Consider the following 14,835-nt stretch of genomic DNA (forward strand, 5'->3'; position numbering starts at 1 on the left):
CCTCCAGGCAATGGACACTGGCAGAGACACACACACCAGGCGCTCAGCGACTGAGAAAGGCCCTCTGAATAGGAAGCATTGAGGAGCCTGCAGGGCACCGAAACCTTTACTTTGTTGCTGTAAAAGGCAACATAGAAAATTCACCACTGTTTCCACTGGAGTTGGCCTTGACTCCTGCAGTAGAATCTCCAGCCTGTCCCCACGAGTGGTGACAATATTGGCAAGACCCAGCACCTGCACACACTGAGGGCTAGAACGCATTGTGTCTACGTCCCATGCAGAGGCCAGAGCTCCCAGACAAGGTGAGAGGGAATATAGTGTTTGTAAAGTATCACAGGCACCTCCAGCACCAAAACAACCTCAGGGTCCTCTCCTGTTGGGGACATTGGGGGTAAGAGATTTGGAATAAAGTCTGCCTACTTCCTCCTACATGCTGGTTGATAGCAAGGCCAAAGTAACCAGAAAAATAACTCAGGAGTTTTAATAATATTTAAATAATGGCAGAAATTGCTCGTGTTGGGCAGTTCTTATGTTCTAAAAGCAGATTTCAGTGGACTAAAGGGAAATGTATGATCACCCTGATATTATTTACCTTTCTGAGCTTCACTGTCCTCATTAGTAAGAGGAGAAGGTTGGACAACAGCAGTGATTCCCAAACCCATTTGAGCCTCGCTATCAAGAGAAGCGCTTTTACAAGCATGCACTATCACTCCCAGCTAATATTTCTTATTTGTTGTAGAGATAAGGTCTTGCTATTTTACCCAGGTTGGTCTTGAACTCCTGGGCTTCAGTGATCCACTTGTTTTGGCCTCCCAAAGTGCTGGGATTACAGGTGTAAGCCACCACACTTGGCCTATGCTTTTTAAATATATGCCTTCCTGGGCCTCACTGAGAGAACAGATTGATAGAATCAGACTCTCTCTGGGCAGGACCAGGGAATCTGCCTTTTAACAGACTCCCTGGATTACGGGATATACTCTCCAGTTTCAGAACCACTGTTTTAGACAGGTTTTAGAGCTAACTCACGGCTTATTTGTAAGCAACCACATTCACACTAAGTATAGAGGTTGACCGTATCCAATTATATTAACATTTCGTTGGATTGTTTTGCATGTCACAAAATCTCCTTCATTTCAAATGGCACGTAGCTCATAGGAATTACAAACCTATAAGCCTAGTAGTTATAAGGCAGCCTTCTGTGGTTAACTGTGGTTGCCAATTTCTCAATGCATTTTTTAAACACTGGGATTCATGGCTTAAGGTATTTGGGAGGAAGGTGTCTCAGGTCTGTTAGGAAGGCACAAAGGTGGCACCTGAATTATCTTCCACACAATAGGCACTTAAGTATTTGCTAAAACAAATTTGTTTACTTATTTTTACCCAGTGTTCTACAGAAGATTTGAAGTGAGATAAACAAATAAAAAGAAGTTGGGGGGGGGGAGGAACTCCCAACAACTGAAAAATGAAAATAACCTTCTGTGAAAAAGAGAATACTTCTCATGTGGTAAAAGAATTACACTTCTGGGTGGTGCGGGTTGAAAAAACAGTTGGCTTCAATAACTGATGTGAAACTTAACCAAAAGTCTTCATTTTCTGAACTACTACCGTATTTCTATGATGGAAAGCTTCAAACAGCAGGTTTTCCTTGCTTTTTATTTTCCTTGTTTTTCATGAAACAATGCAATTTCATCTTTCTCATAGGAACAAGTGAGCACTGTTATCCTTTAAAATCCTGGTGATTATCTGGCATTATTATTACCCTGATTATTATAGCTCAGATTTGAAGCTTTGACTTCTTGAGCGGTGCAAAATTCACATAAACATGCATTCTTATACCTCTGTGTCGCATCAGGGACAAATGATATTTAAGCAAATAGGAATATCTATATTTAATCCTCTGGTTCCAACACAGGGATCAGGCTGTTTTGATCATTTCACATTTGATACCGAATGTGAAACTGGACCCACCAAAACTGAACCCACAATTTACTTCTATTATCTATTTGTCCTAAAAATTATGCAAACAAACACTTATCTCTATTTCACGTAGTATTTTAAAGCATAAACTCTTTTATGTTCTAAAAACGTATGTAACTATATCTTATTTTTTAGGCAAACTGTATATATTCAATGAACCAAATGATCTAACCACAAGTCTTTAGAAACCAAGGGGTTAATAGTTTTTGTATCCATGTTTAAAATTATTTTATTACCAAGAGAAACGACAGTAGTTTACTTATTTCTAAACATTTATCATTTTTGAAAAAGAAAAGCTCTAGATTTAAAAAGAGAAAAGGCTGAATTTAGCTGACCAAATGACAAACTCTTTTTTTAAAAAAATATTCAAGGGGTAGAGAAAGAGAATTGAGGTTGAAACTTTAAAAAAAAATTACAAAGATTACCATAAAGGTCATAATAATTGTTTACTCACAAGCCAAATCTCACTTAAATTTAATATACAGTCAAACAGAATTTTATAAATCAGCTTTAATCTATCATTAAGTTTGCAAAAAAAAAAAAAAACAACCTTCCCTTACTTCCTTCCAAGCAAACTTTTAAAATTCATTATGTCCCTTACAGTTACATTTCTGATAACTATGTAAAACAGCGAATTATACTGTTGAATCTAAGGTAGAATGTCCCGTTGCACTTCAGAAAATAATTCAACCTTTGACCTTCCCCACTAGCCTGATGGGAAATTCATTGGCACCATCACAGCTTTAGCCGTCCCCGAGCGAGCAACCACTAGAGGGCAGCCTTATCTCAGATCTGACACACTGCAGAACAACATCTCAAATGCTTCCAATATTCCTTTAGTTATTTCTGAATACCTTTGACTTTCCTGGATATTTAACATCAGCTTCAATGGAACTAAAAGTATTCCTAAGCAGTTCCAAAGTCCACTTCCACAAATTACAACGAGATCACAAAGACTGGTCATGAGAGGCGCCAAAGTTACAACTTGGCTTTACGCATCTTAAACAGTTTAAAACGAAGGTTTTTCATCTTTTAGTCATTTCTTCCTCTTCACTATGTGGTGGGTTAAATGCCAAGTCAATCACACCACAACTGGAACTTGGGGTCCACTTTCGGCGTGAAAATGTCTAGTGGTTCCAGGCAAACTGAAGTGTGTTTGAAGAAGAAACAGACGAAGATTGTGGGAAGGTGAAAGCATGGATTTTGAGCAAAATGGACTGGAGAAGGGACAGCAGAGTGTACAGATTAGATGTGTGTGTGTGTGTGTGTGTGTGTGTGTGTGTGTGTTATGCTTCAAATAACTAACTGTCTTTCATTTGAAAGATAGATTAAATGTGTTCTGCACAGCCCCAAAAGAAAGGATCAGAATTAAAGGATTAAAAGAACAAAGGAGATTTATGCTTGATTTAAGATTTTTCTAATTCAAGATTAAATAAGCTACCTTGAAAGATAGTGAGTTCCTCATCATTGGAGGTGTTCAAGCCTAACCACATAACCAGTTGGCAGGAATATTGTGGAGAGGACCCAAACGCCAATGGGATATTTCATCTAATTGACTTCTAAGGTGTCTTCTACCCCGAGACTCTATGAAATGATGCTAATTTGCTTTCAAACACACCTCAATCCAGCAGTTATAAAGGTAAGACTTTGCCAAATGAGAAATGAGCTTTTGAAGATCTACTTGGAAACTTTTAGATTCCAGGTGATTTTCTAAAAGACAACAGATTTCTCAAGAGTGTATCTATAATCATTCTCCCTGGCTGTCATGGAAACAAACAGGACAGTATTCACGAGCACAAGGTACATAAGCTTTCGGCTACGTAAAAGCATATAGAAATTGGAAGATGCATTTGTGAATGCTCCCTTTGCCCAGGGACAAATGGAACATATAGATAAATCTCTCAGTTCTATCACAATGGTGTTCAGTTACACAGGTTAGCTCCACTTCATGGTGTTCTGTATTCTTTAGGAAAGTAATGCTTACATTTCACCCAGATCCTCTTACAACAAGCGGACTTAATGAAAATCATGGATGAAGAGAGCTAATGATAAGCAAATAAGAATAACCCCATTTGTACCAAATTGATTTTATTAAATAGTAATTTAAAGATATTAGGCTCAGCAAAGCATTACATAATTGGATCTATTTTTTTCCCTTACAAATGCCAGAGTTATAATTTCCACTAACTAGAGACAAAGTTATATCCAGGACATTTTCATAGCTTCCTCCAGGGGAAGCATGAAGGTAGAAATTAGGGTTCCAGTCTGTGCTTCACTATGTATCAGTTGGAAGAGGCTGGCCACAATACATAACCTCTGTGAGCCTCAGTTTCTTCAGTGAAAAAACATGACACTATTAGTGACTTTCTAAGGAGGATTAAATGAGATAAGACTGTAAACCATAAAGCACAAAATATAGATTACCATCATTTCCCTATTTATGAAATGCCTAGTAAAATTCAGGAGCAATAAAATTAAAAGCAAAAAATGAAATCACTGGCAAACCTAAGGAATAAACTTGATGTTACTTTTTTATACCCACGGGAGCAAAGACTTTAAAGTTATATTATTTCCTTAAAATATGATGAGGGCTTACAAATTTCACTTCCAAAAGAAAATCCTGAAACAAAAGATTTCAGCTACTTTCTTGCATTTTTCCCATTGGCTAAATTATTTGACTACTTAGGTCACTTATCTCTGGCCATAGCACTCTGACAATTTACCAAAAAAGCGTGTTCTATCATGTGACATACAATACTGACAGATACAAAAAGCCCTGACCATGAATCTCTCAGTCCATGAGTCAAAAGGCTGGCTTGGAAGGGAGGTATCCTTAGTGGCGGGCATAGCTATATCGGGGAGAGGGAACTTGTAAATCATTTCTCAGAGGGTCAATACATGGTATTTGAGATGCTATCAAATGACACCTGACTTGTCACTGGTAGATCTCTCCATAAAAAATTGTTTTAAGAAGAGAAACATAAAAACGGTATAGCTGCTGACTCTGAGTGTCTAATTATGGTTTTTAAAATTACTAAATACGAAATATATAGATTAAGACAGCCTGGATTTCTTACTAATGAACATGATAAATATTTAAAATGTATGCAGAAAACATTTCTATGACAAAGTATTTTTAGAAGATTTGGTCAGTACAAGGGGTTGTATTGATCTCTAAAATAAGAGAGTTTTAAGAAAACTTAACTCCATATCTACCTCTTCCAATCTATCCATTCATCCAGTAGCTTTTTCTCCCAGTAAATGGCCATTTGTAAATATTATTTTCTTAGGCAGCCTAGAGCAAATTACAAAGTGGCTCGATGCTATTGCAGGTGCTTTGCAATTATCTACTTGCTGATCTCAACCATTTTTATTGTGATTCACTTGGCTAGGAGTGAAAGATGGGAGAAAAAGGAGTCTAGTGAGAACTATTAATATATTTACAAGCATATCTACTAGATATTAAAGAACTAAGGTTTAAATCACATACTCTACATATTTTGAAAGGACTATCTCTAAATAGAAATATTATTTCATAACTGGGTAGCATTAAAGAAATTATATGGTTCTCAATTCAAATCGAGGGCAAAGTAGTTTACTTGAGCACGATGTTGCTTTGCATTTCAAGTGATGTGATTGAAAGATATAAAATCAAGTGGCTGCCCACGAAAAGGGTGCTTTTAAAATACTCTCTACTTCTCGGAGGGTCCGAGCTCCCCCCCTCCTCCCAGGAAAAAATGCATTCTGAAATCCTCTTTGTCTTTAAAAGGACTGACTCCTTCTTGCCAGATGAGCACTATGCTCAGTAGTGGAATCCACTGGATTTTCTCTTTTCAAGATCCAGCCATCACCCTCTCCCAATCCTTCCCCTTGCAGGTCACAAAAGTGGGACAAAAATTCCAGCTAAGGGATACCAGAAAAATGGTACTTAAAAGGAGACCAGGAATTGAATTCAATTTTCATGTGGTTAAAAAAAAAAAAAAAAAAAAAAGGACCAAATTTTTCAAGACTATAAAATCACATTTATTCGTGTTGGACATACTGCTAACCACCACTGTATACAGTATTTTCAAAGTGGTAAGGCACATGAATCGGGCTGGAGGAAGAATCTATTATGGGACAGAAATTCCCTTTAAGCCTCCCTGTGCTCTCATAACTTCATTTACATGAACGTAGGCTGAGTACTCATAGGAAGCAAAGGGGTATATAATCTACTGAAACTGATGAAGCTCTTGCATTTCCTCTCAGCACTTGGCTGCCGCGTGACATTTGGCCAAGGCACTTTTATGATGAGCAGAACAAGTGCTCCCCTGATTATAAACGTTATCACCGGCCTTCTCCAATTTGCCAAGAAGCAGTCCAAATGGTACTGGAATTTTGTTGTTAATTAAACACAAACAAAACTGAAGGATGAGACGAAAGTTGCTCAAATGCAGATTTATTACATCTAATCAGGAAACTACTTTAAGCCTGGACTTATTTGACAACTAACACAGAGGGAAGATTTTCTTCTTTGGTGAGTTCAAAGGGCCTGATTTAATGATGTTTAAAAAACATAAGTAAATCAGCCAACAAAGAGAATGTTTCTCTTTTATGGTCGCTTGTTCTCTCCTCCCTTGTCCACATGCATCCACATACCAAAAAGCTATATTGTAAAGAGTGTGTCTGTTTTGCATGAAAAATCTAATTATACAAACTCTCTTACATATGGAACCAATTTAACTATTAAAACTGAGAGGCAACAGGGAAGTATTTAATATGATTTTGGGCCAGTTTTTTTTCCCCCTTAAATCTGATATGGAAACATTTAGTGCATTCCTCATTTTCCCACAAACTATTTTTCTTCAGCTTTAATTTGTACCAAAGCAAGATAATCCCATTAAAACACAGGATGTTACGATATTGGGAATGAAATATTATAATTGTCCAGATACATTCTCTCCCTCTCCCTTCTCTCTGTCTCTCTCTCTGTCTCTCAGCTGAGCTTATAGAAAAATTGCATTGCCAGTACTTCTGAGCTACTTTTCTCAAAGCACAATACTATGAATCTATTATTTTATGGCAGCCAGAGGTCACTCCAAGACAAATGTGTGGGCTGGAGCTTTTGGGAGGGGGGTAGTGTGTGTGATTCTCATTATTCTATTAGTAAGGGATAGTATGGAAATTCACTTTGTAGAACTACAAAAGCAAAAGCCTATGTACTAGGAAACATCAAAATTAAATTAAGATATTAAAATGTATTTTCCTTATTGTTTGGTGGTTACTGTGCTTAGTTTGGGAAAAAGCAATTTAAAATGTCTCAGCCTCTCACCTTTTCCCCAGTCAACGCAAATTATACTAAACAAAATGGATAAAGACTGACATTGACGCCTCCCAAATAGCAAAATCTATTTCATAATTTAAAGGAAAAATGGAAGGAAACATGTTGACTAGAAAAACTATTTGAGTCGTTTTATACTTACGGGGTTAATGAAATGCAGGAATAGCACAAAAGTTTTTTGAGGGGAGAGGGGAAGAGAAATAGATTTGTTTTACATAAGAAGTCGGTAAGACACCTTTACGTATTTTTCTTCCCAAATGATTTTAAGTGCTTAAGAGCATGGATCACGGGGAGATTTCCTTTCTTTTACTACATCAGCTGCATATTCTAAAAATGATTAAACCCCATTTCCCCGCAAGCCACAGGGGAAAAGACAGAAAATCTGCTGTTGGGCACATTGTATATAGAAAGATTTCATCTCAAGCAGCTCATCTTAGCGTCCAGTACGTTTCGGCCTGTTAATAATTAATAAAAGAGATGCTACCCAATCTCTAGTGAAGAAAGGCAAAGCTCGGTGATCCGAAAGTAAACCCAGCACAGATACCGAACTGGTGTCCTTCATTCTGGATTGCAACAAAACCCCAACCTAGCAAACGTTTAACCAGCGCTGGGCGCCCGCACGTGTGGGCAGAGCCCGCAGGACAGTCTGGGTCTGCACAACTGCTGCGCGTTAGGGGGGCCGCGGCGGCCACAAACAGATGGGCTCTAAATCCCCCAGCCGGCGGCCGGGCCTGCGAAGCCGCGCGGGCAGATTATCCGCCGGGAGGGACCTGCAGGCGCAGAGGCGGGCAGCGCGCTGCGGGCTGAGCTTCTCCGGGGCTGTTTGCAATAGTCGCGGGAGCGAGTCTTGGTTCCTCCGGGCGGCACAGGCGACTTCCTGCACACCTCCAAACTTTGGCTTTGCCAGGAGAAACTTCCCTGACTTGCCGGGTTTCTTTCCTCCTGACCTGAGAGGACCTCGAGCCAGTCCCCACCTCCGACCGGTGCCCCCTGCCATCCCGCCACCGGCCCGGGGTCCTGATCGCGGCGGCAGGCCGGGCGGGGAGGCTTGGCCGCCACCGGCCCGTCCCCGTCGGCCCTCACCACGGTCTAACCTCCACCTCTGCCCACGAGTCCTGTCAGCTGACAAGTTGCCTCCCCACATCCATCCGCAAGCCCAAGTACCCAGCGGGAGTGCGCTGCGCCGAGCGAGGGTCCTGGGCGCGCTCCAGGCGCCCGTCTGGCCCCGGCCCGCGCGCTTTCCGAGGCGGCCGCGGCGGGACGCGGCGGGGACCTGCCGCACTTCCCCGGCGGGCGGCCGCTCGGGCGCTAGGGGCCGCCGGGCCGCCAGGGGGGCAGGGCGCAAGGCCTGGGGCGCTGACCAGTCTCCGGGGATGACACCGCGACCGCGCGCACGCACTGCCCGGCCCGGCCCGGCCACGGCGCCTCCCCCACCTAGGCCGGAGCTGTCCCGGCCGCGGGCCCCAGGGACCGGCCGCGGGCGGCCCCGGCTTCCTCCGAGCTCCCCAGATCCTCCCCCTCCATTCCCGAAGCGCAGCGACTCCCGGAAAACTTTCTTTAGGGAGCCCTGCCGGGTGCCAGGAGGACCCAGGCGACTGACAGGAGCCGGAAGGGGCGGAAGAGGGGATCCAGCCTGTGCGCCTCTGCCCCTAATAGGAGACAGGCCGATCGGAGGGCCGGGCTCAGGTGGCGCCGCCGCGGTGGCCCAGCAGGCCCCGGCGGGCCCTCGCAGCGAGCCGGGAGCAGTACGTGCGCTCGGGCAGGCGCGCCCACCCCTCCCCCTGCGCGCCCTCCTCCCCGCCCCCCCGGAGCAGCCAGCCCACCCGGCCCCGGCGGGGCGCCCGGGCTCACCTTTCATCGCTGCGATCACAAAATACATCATTTAAGCCGCGGTGCGGAGAGCGCAGGGAGAGCGGATGGTCCGACCCCGGAGCCCCCTCTGCCGCCGCCGCGCCGCCGCCGCCCGAGCCACAGCAGCAGCTGCCGCAGCTGCCCGCCCGCCGAGAGCCATCCCGAGCCATAAGAGGCTCCATGTGACCGGCTGACATCACGGCCGCCGCTCTGTTTACACCGCGCCCCTCCGCTTCCTCCCCGGGCGGGAGGCGGGAGGCGGGAGGCGGGCGCGCCCCGGCGCCGCGCCCCGCCCCGCCCCCGCGGGCAGGTGAGCAGCGGCGGCTCGGCGGGCCCCCCGCGCCCCGGGCCCGCGCCCGCGCCCCCGGCCCGCTCCCCGCCGCCCGCATCACCTGTGGCCGCCAGGGCGCTTCCTGCACGCGGCGCCCCGCGCGACGCGCATCTGACCGCTTTCCTGCTCCACTCCGCGGGGCCGGAGGCGCACAGCCCGACGCCGCTCCCCGCTCCCTCCCCGCAGCCCTCGGGGTGGTAGATGAAAAGAGGGGACTGGTTTGGGGGGCTGGTGGGCAACAGTCCCCCTCATTTCCCAGAGTGTCCCAGCTGTCTCTGGAAGACACGGACCCCTCCTGGGCCGTGGAGAGCGAAGCCACTGGGACCGTCCGGGGGACTGGAGAAAGCGCCTCCGAAGTCTTTCCGGAGACACTCCGCCTGGGCAGGGGGAACTCCGCCCACTCGACCCTGGGTACCCTCATCCTACCAACGTCCCGGGTCCTGGTTCGCGTCCCTCGCCCTCCTCCCCACGTCCAGGGCCGCGGAGACCTGGAAGGAGAGCACAAAACTGTACGCGAATCACTTAAATGAACTCCAGTTGCCGGCTAATTTGAGCCACTCAATTCCCAGGCTCTTTGATGTCCAGCATCCTCTCCAGAAAACAAGTCTACAAGTGGAAAAGGCTGTAGTTTTCATACCCTAAAAATGAGACTCTGGTATTTTGGATAGAAAAAAAAAATCTCTAAAGGTCAACATTGTGAATTTTAACTTGCGACCAAGACTTAATTCCCTCCAAACTTGGAAACTTAATCCTTTTTTCTGACCTTATGGAACCGTAAATCCTGACGTTATTATTTTAAAGATGAATCTCCTTGCGATGGATTTCAGATGCTACATGCTCAGATTCTGCATTATTTAGAACGTTGGCAAGTATATCTATAGTATTGAGCATAACAGAAAAAAAATTCTCAAAAGCCAAGTTTGTATACCTACTGCTGTTCCTTCCCGAAATTTCATCCTGCTTTCGTTTCTGTTGGTCCGTGTTTTCATGTACAACTTAAAATATTAGATGGCTTTTAGTTGTGGCATTCATGATAATTAAGCAAGGAGAATTCTAGCATTTATTCTTCCATACAACTGAGTTGCCCTTGCCTCTGAGTTGGGCTGCAATTTAAAACACAAGCAGACCAATCAGCACTGTAGAAAACAAGGATTCATACAGTCCCCACTCCCCAGCCCCTTTTCAAGGCAAAAATTAAGTCTTCCAAACATCTACACAGTGCTCTGATTTAGAAGTTCAAGAAAGTTCATTGTCCTTCAATCAAGTGGCTTTATAAAAGTTTCAGATACATTCATTCTAATACAATTTTTTTCCTTTATAATTTTTTTCTAATAAAACTACAGTTAGAAAAGAAATTATAAAAGTGTGAAGCCAAGACCTACCCATGTTAACTCAGCTGTCCAGCCACAGTGAAGTGGGCAAGAGTTTCAAATGAATCAAACATACCCACTGAAATGTTTACAATTATGAAATGAAATCACACCACGTACCCATGATGCAACTACAGCTCCCAGTGAGGCAACGCCCCTTGGCTGCACTGACACCATCATTCAAATTTGGGTCTTGATATCCCTTGTGCTAACCACTATGAGAAGGAAAGGTAATGCCAAGCTATCTCGTAGCTAAGTCCCAGGTACAGTTTTCTTTTCCTTGTACCATTAAAGGATGGAAAACGATCAGAAACTGCTTGCCCAAAGGCATGTTCTTCCGCACTCAATACAAACGAACCCAGTTATACAACTCTGAGAATTCACAGTGTTACTTTAAAACAGTATCCTGCTTTGGAAAATACTGTTTTGAAAATAACCAAATCCATTAGCTCTAGCCTGCCTTTTAGACATCTGACTCCATGGTAAATAGTGTTACATCACTAGTAATCAGTATTTATTTCATCTCAAATGATATTGGTCATTGGGAACGACGTGTAAGGTGACATGTGCTCCTGCAATTACAAGCAGTAGAATCATTCATCCCATAGGTAATGTCCCCAAGAGAAATATAATCTAATAATACTTATTCAAAATATTTACACATTTATTCAACAAAGACATTTCCAGGATAATGGAATACTGACCTTGCCCTTTAAAAATGTATTTCATTCACATCCTACAACTAATGAGCAACAAAATTTCAGATCTGAAGTCCTAATCTTCCAGTGTGGCTAGATACTATTTGTAATGCATGCCTCTATTAAATGTCTTCAGCTTTTAACCCGGCATATATTACTGTTCTTTATGTTAGCATAAGCCCTCATGAAACTTTCAAAATAAAAAATGAGAGGCTGTTTTAAAAAAAAAAAAAAAAAAACACCTGAAATACAAATTTTCTACAGAACTCTAAGTCCCCAATCAAACAAATCAGTCAGGAATGAAAGGATCCATATCTGTGTTCAATAATGCAGACTTGCAGCCATCAATGATACATTTCAGTACAAATGTTTACTATTATTATATTAAAATACAATGATGCAGAAATATGATAAAATACAAGAAATATGTAGGAATAATTATTTGGCTTTTATTAAACAAATGCTCATGGAGTACCTACTATGGGGAAAACACAGTGCTAGGCAATATTTTCTTTCCATCTTTTTCATTTTACCAAGTGTTCTGAAAAAAAAATAATAATAATTTTGCTTACGCGAAGATAATTAAACGGAATGGGAATTCTTTACCATGAATGAGAGCCCAGTATGTATTAATTCTCAACTCAAAGGTTTCTGTTGGCTAATCTCAGAAAAAGGAGGCACACAGCATACTTGTAAACACAATGCAATTCATCTCAGAGTCCCCTAGAGATAGTCCCAGCCCCACATGCTGTCCCTGTGTGCTGCATTTCCCATCGAATCTGTCATTTAGCAAGGAAGTGAAGAGACATTTCTGATGCCAGGTTGTTCCAAAATGCCTACGAGAAAAGCTTGGTGCATTTTTGCAGGAGTCTAGACAAGTATAATCAGTAAATCGGTGCCAATCTTCCTGCGTGAGAGGTTAAATGAGGAAATAATACTTGACTTCATGAGAGTGTATTTTGTCTTTTTTACAAGGTCTGATCTCATGGTATGCCACCCCAAATCACACATATAATGCTACTGGGGAGAATGGCAGAGCAGCGGATTGACAAACTTACCCAAGTCTTTAAGTGGCTCCTGGGACAAAGGTGATTTGAAAGTTTGCTGATGCATGTGAGAGAGGGCATTTTGGATCTGTCCCACCCAGGCCCTTCATCTCTATCTCTAGTGTGTGGCAGCTTGCTAATTCAATTAATTTCCTTCTAGCTGACCAAGAAAAGGATCAGCGAAAGGTTAATGCAGTGCTAGGCCGCTTGATTCAGTTGAATCCTTAGCCACCACCAAACTGTGACCTCTAAGAGTTGGGCCATTCTGGTTGACCCAGAGCCAGGGGACCAAGTTTCCTATAGACCGAAGAGGGCCAGACCCAGAAAGTTCTAAGCAAGACTACTTGGGAAACTATGGGAAAGGCACAAACTTACCTACAATAGATCACAGCCTTGCTTAATTTTGAGTTTAGGAACAGCCAGTATCTCATAAAAGAACATATATAAATGGAATAACATTAATACTAGCAAGACCCAGAAACCAACAGTGACAGGAGGAGCCCTGCTATTTATGAGTGTTAAGGGGGAGAGAATGAACAGATTAATATGGCTTATCTGTCTTATTCGTGCTTTTAAAACAAATATAGATATAGATTGAAACATGCATGTATGTATGCTTATGCATGGTCCATGAAATATGGTGAAATAAACTGTATTTTGGTTGCAAGAGATATCTTCAATTCTATACACTCACACTCACATGCATTTCTCATAATCAACCACACTTACTGAGTATGTATTATGTGCCTGGCACCATGCTGGAGAATCTAACAAGAAAGACAGTCGCCCTCATCTTGAAAAGCTCACAAATCAGCTGACCTTTGCTCTGAACTCTATAGAAGTCAGTTCGTGAGTCAGTTAGAACCTTCCTAAAGGAGCCCAGTGCATGGTTGCCCGTTGAAAAGATGTTTGCCCAGCACTTTGCCACTCAGAGTTGACAAATGGCTGCAAGTCATTAGTGTGTCTATTAGTGTAATGGGATGTCGGAGGTGAAAGATTTGACTTGATGGGGACAATAGTGCAGGGATTCTGTGATTTTTGGAACCAGATATTTCATACACCTATTAGGAAATTCAGAGAACTGGCTTAGGTTTTGTAACCATCACAATGAGGAAAAGGGTAAAGTTCACAGGCAGACAGAGCTGAGCAACTTCCACAGAATAGGTAGGTGGCAGGTGCCTCACCATATGCACACCTGCCAAGGCAGCAAGGGAAGAGATGCTAACTGGAGCCAAGAGGGCCCTCCATCCCTGTAGGGTCCCATGTGCTGTCCTCACCCCATTCCTAGACCTGGCAGTGGGAACGCGCCATTCAAGAAACGTTTCTTTCTAAATTAAAAGAATACAGGAAATGTAAGTGAACTCAAAATCTGGAACCCTGGGCTCCAGTTTCACACTTGTCACTAGCTTTTCACGTCCTCTTGGGTAAGTCATTTCACCTCTCAGGACATAGGGTCCCACACCTGTAGAATGAAGGAGTGGGAACAGATCTCAAACCTATCAGGTGAACATCCCATGACTGCTTTTAGGATCCTTTCCCATCCATACCTTAGGCACACTTCCATTCCTCTCTCTCCGCGGTGCCATGTATACTTACCCCTCCATGAAGCTTGTTTGTTTCCCTGAACTCCATGGAGTGGAAGAATGAGACAGACTTTGGCATTAGACAGACTTGGGCTCAAAACCAACCTTTCTTCCCACTCACTAACTGTGTCAGCTTGAGCAACCTTTGTTTCACCATATGTGAAATAAGGATGGTGGGGCCTTGTGGGACCAATAGAAGGATTGGATTGGATTAAATACTATCAAGAAAGGACAAAGTAATTATTTCTTAGTAGGGCTTACAAGTGGAACCCCCATCACCACCCTCATCAGCCCCTATATTGTTATACACAGAGAGCCTGTGCCTGACATAAAATAATGATCCTTAATAAAGATTTGTTGAAATGCACTTTTGTTAAACTTTCTACAATTTTAAAACTCTGTGTGTGTGTGTATGTGTATAACACAAGTACAGTTGACTCTTGAACAACATGGGTTTGAAATGTGTGGGTCCACTTATACAAGGATTTTCTTATACCTCTGCTACCCCTGAAACAGCAAGACCAAACCCTCTTCTTCCTCCTCTTCCTCAGCTAAGTCAATGTGAAGATAATAAAGGATGGATACCTTTATGATGATCCACTCCCACTAAGTGAGTAAATATATTTTCTCTTCCTTATGATTTTCCTAATATTTTCTTT

General features: G+C 43.2%; 1 protein-coding gene across 2 annotated transcripts in view; it reads right to left on the reverse strand.

Moving 5' to 3' along the window:
• The window catches only part of RORA (RAR related orphan receptor A), a 697,613-nt gene that overhangs the window by 85,516 nt on the left and 597,262 nt on the right, over positions 1-14,835 (reverse strand). The window contains exon 1 of one of the 2 annotated variants that reach the window (XM_012782993.3): positions 9,149-9,336. The exons of the other annotated variant lie outside the window; for it this stretch is intronic. Within the exon in view, the coding sequence (XP_012638447.1) occupies positions 9,149-9,179 (31 nt within the window). The 5' untranslated portion in view covers positions 9,180-9,336. Of the gene's footprint in view, positions 1-9,148; positions 9,337-14,835 lie in introns of those variants that run through there. 2 annotated transcript variants of the gene reach the window in all.

This window comes from Microcebus murinus, chromosome 6, assembly GCF_040939455.1.
Source record: "Microcebus murinus isolate Inina chromosome 6, M.murinus_Inina_mat1.0, whole genome shotgun sequence".
Taxonomy (NCBI): Eukaryota; Metazoa; Chordata; class Mammalia; order Primates; family Cheirogaleidae; genus Microcebus; species Microcebus murinus.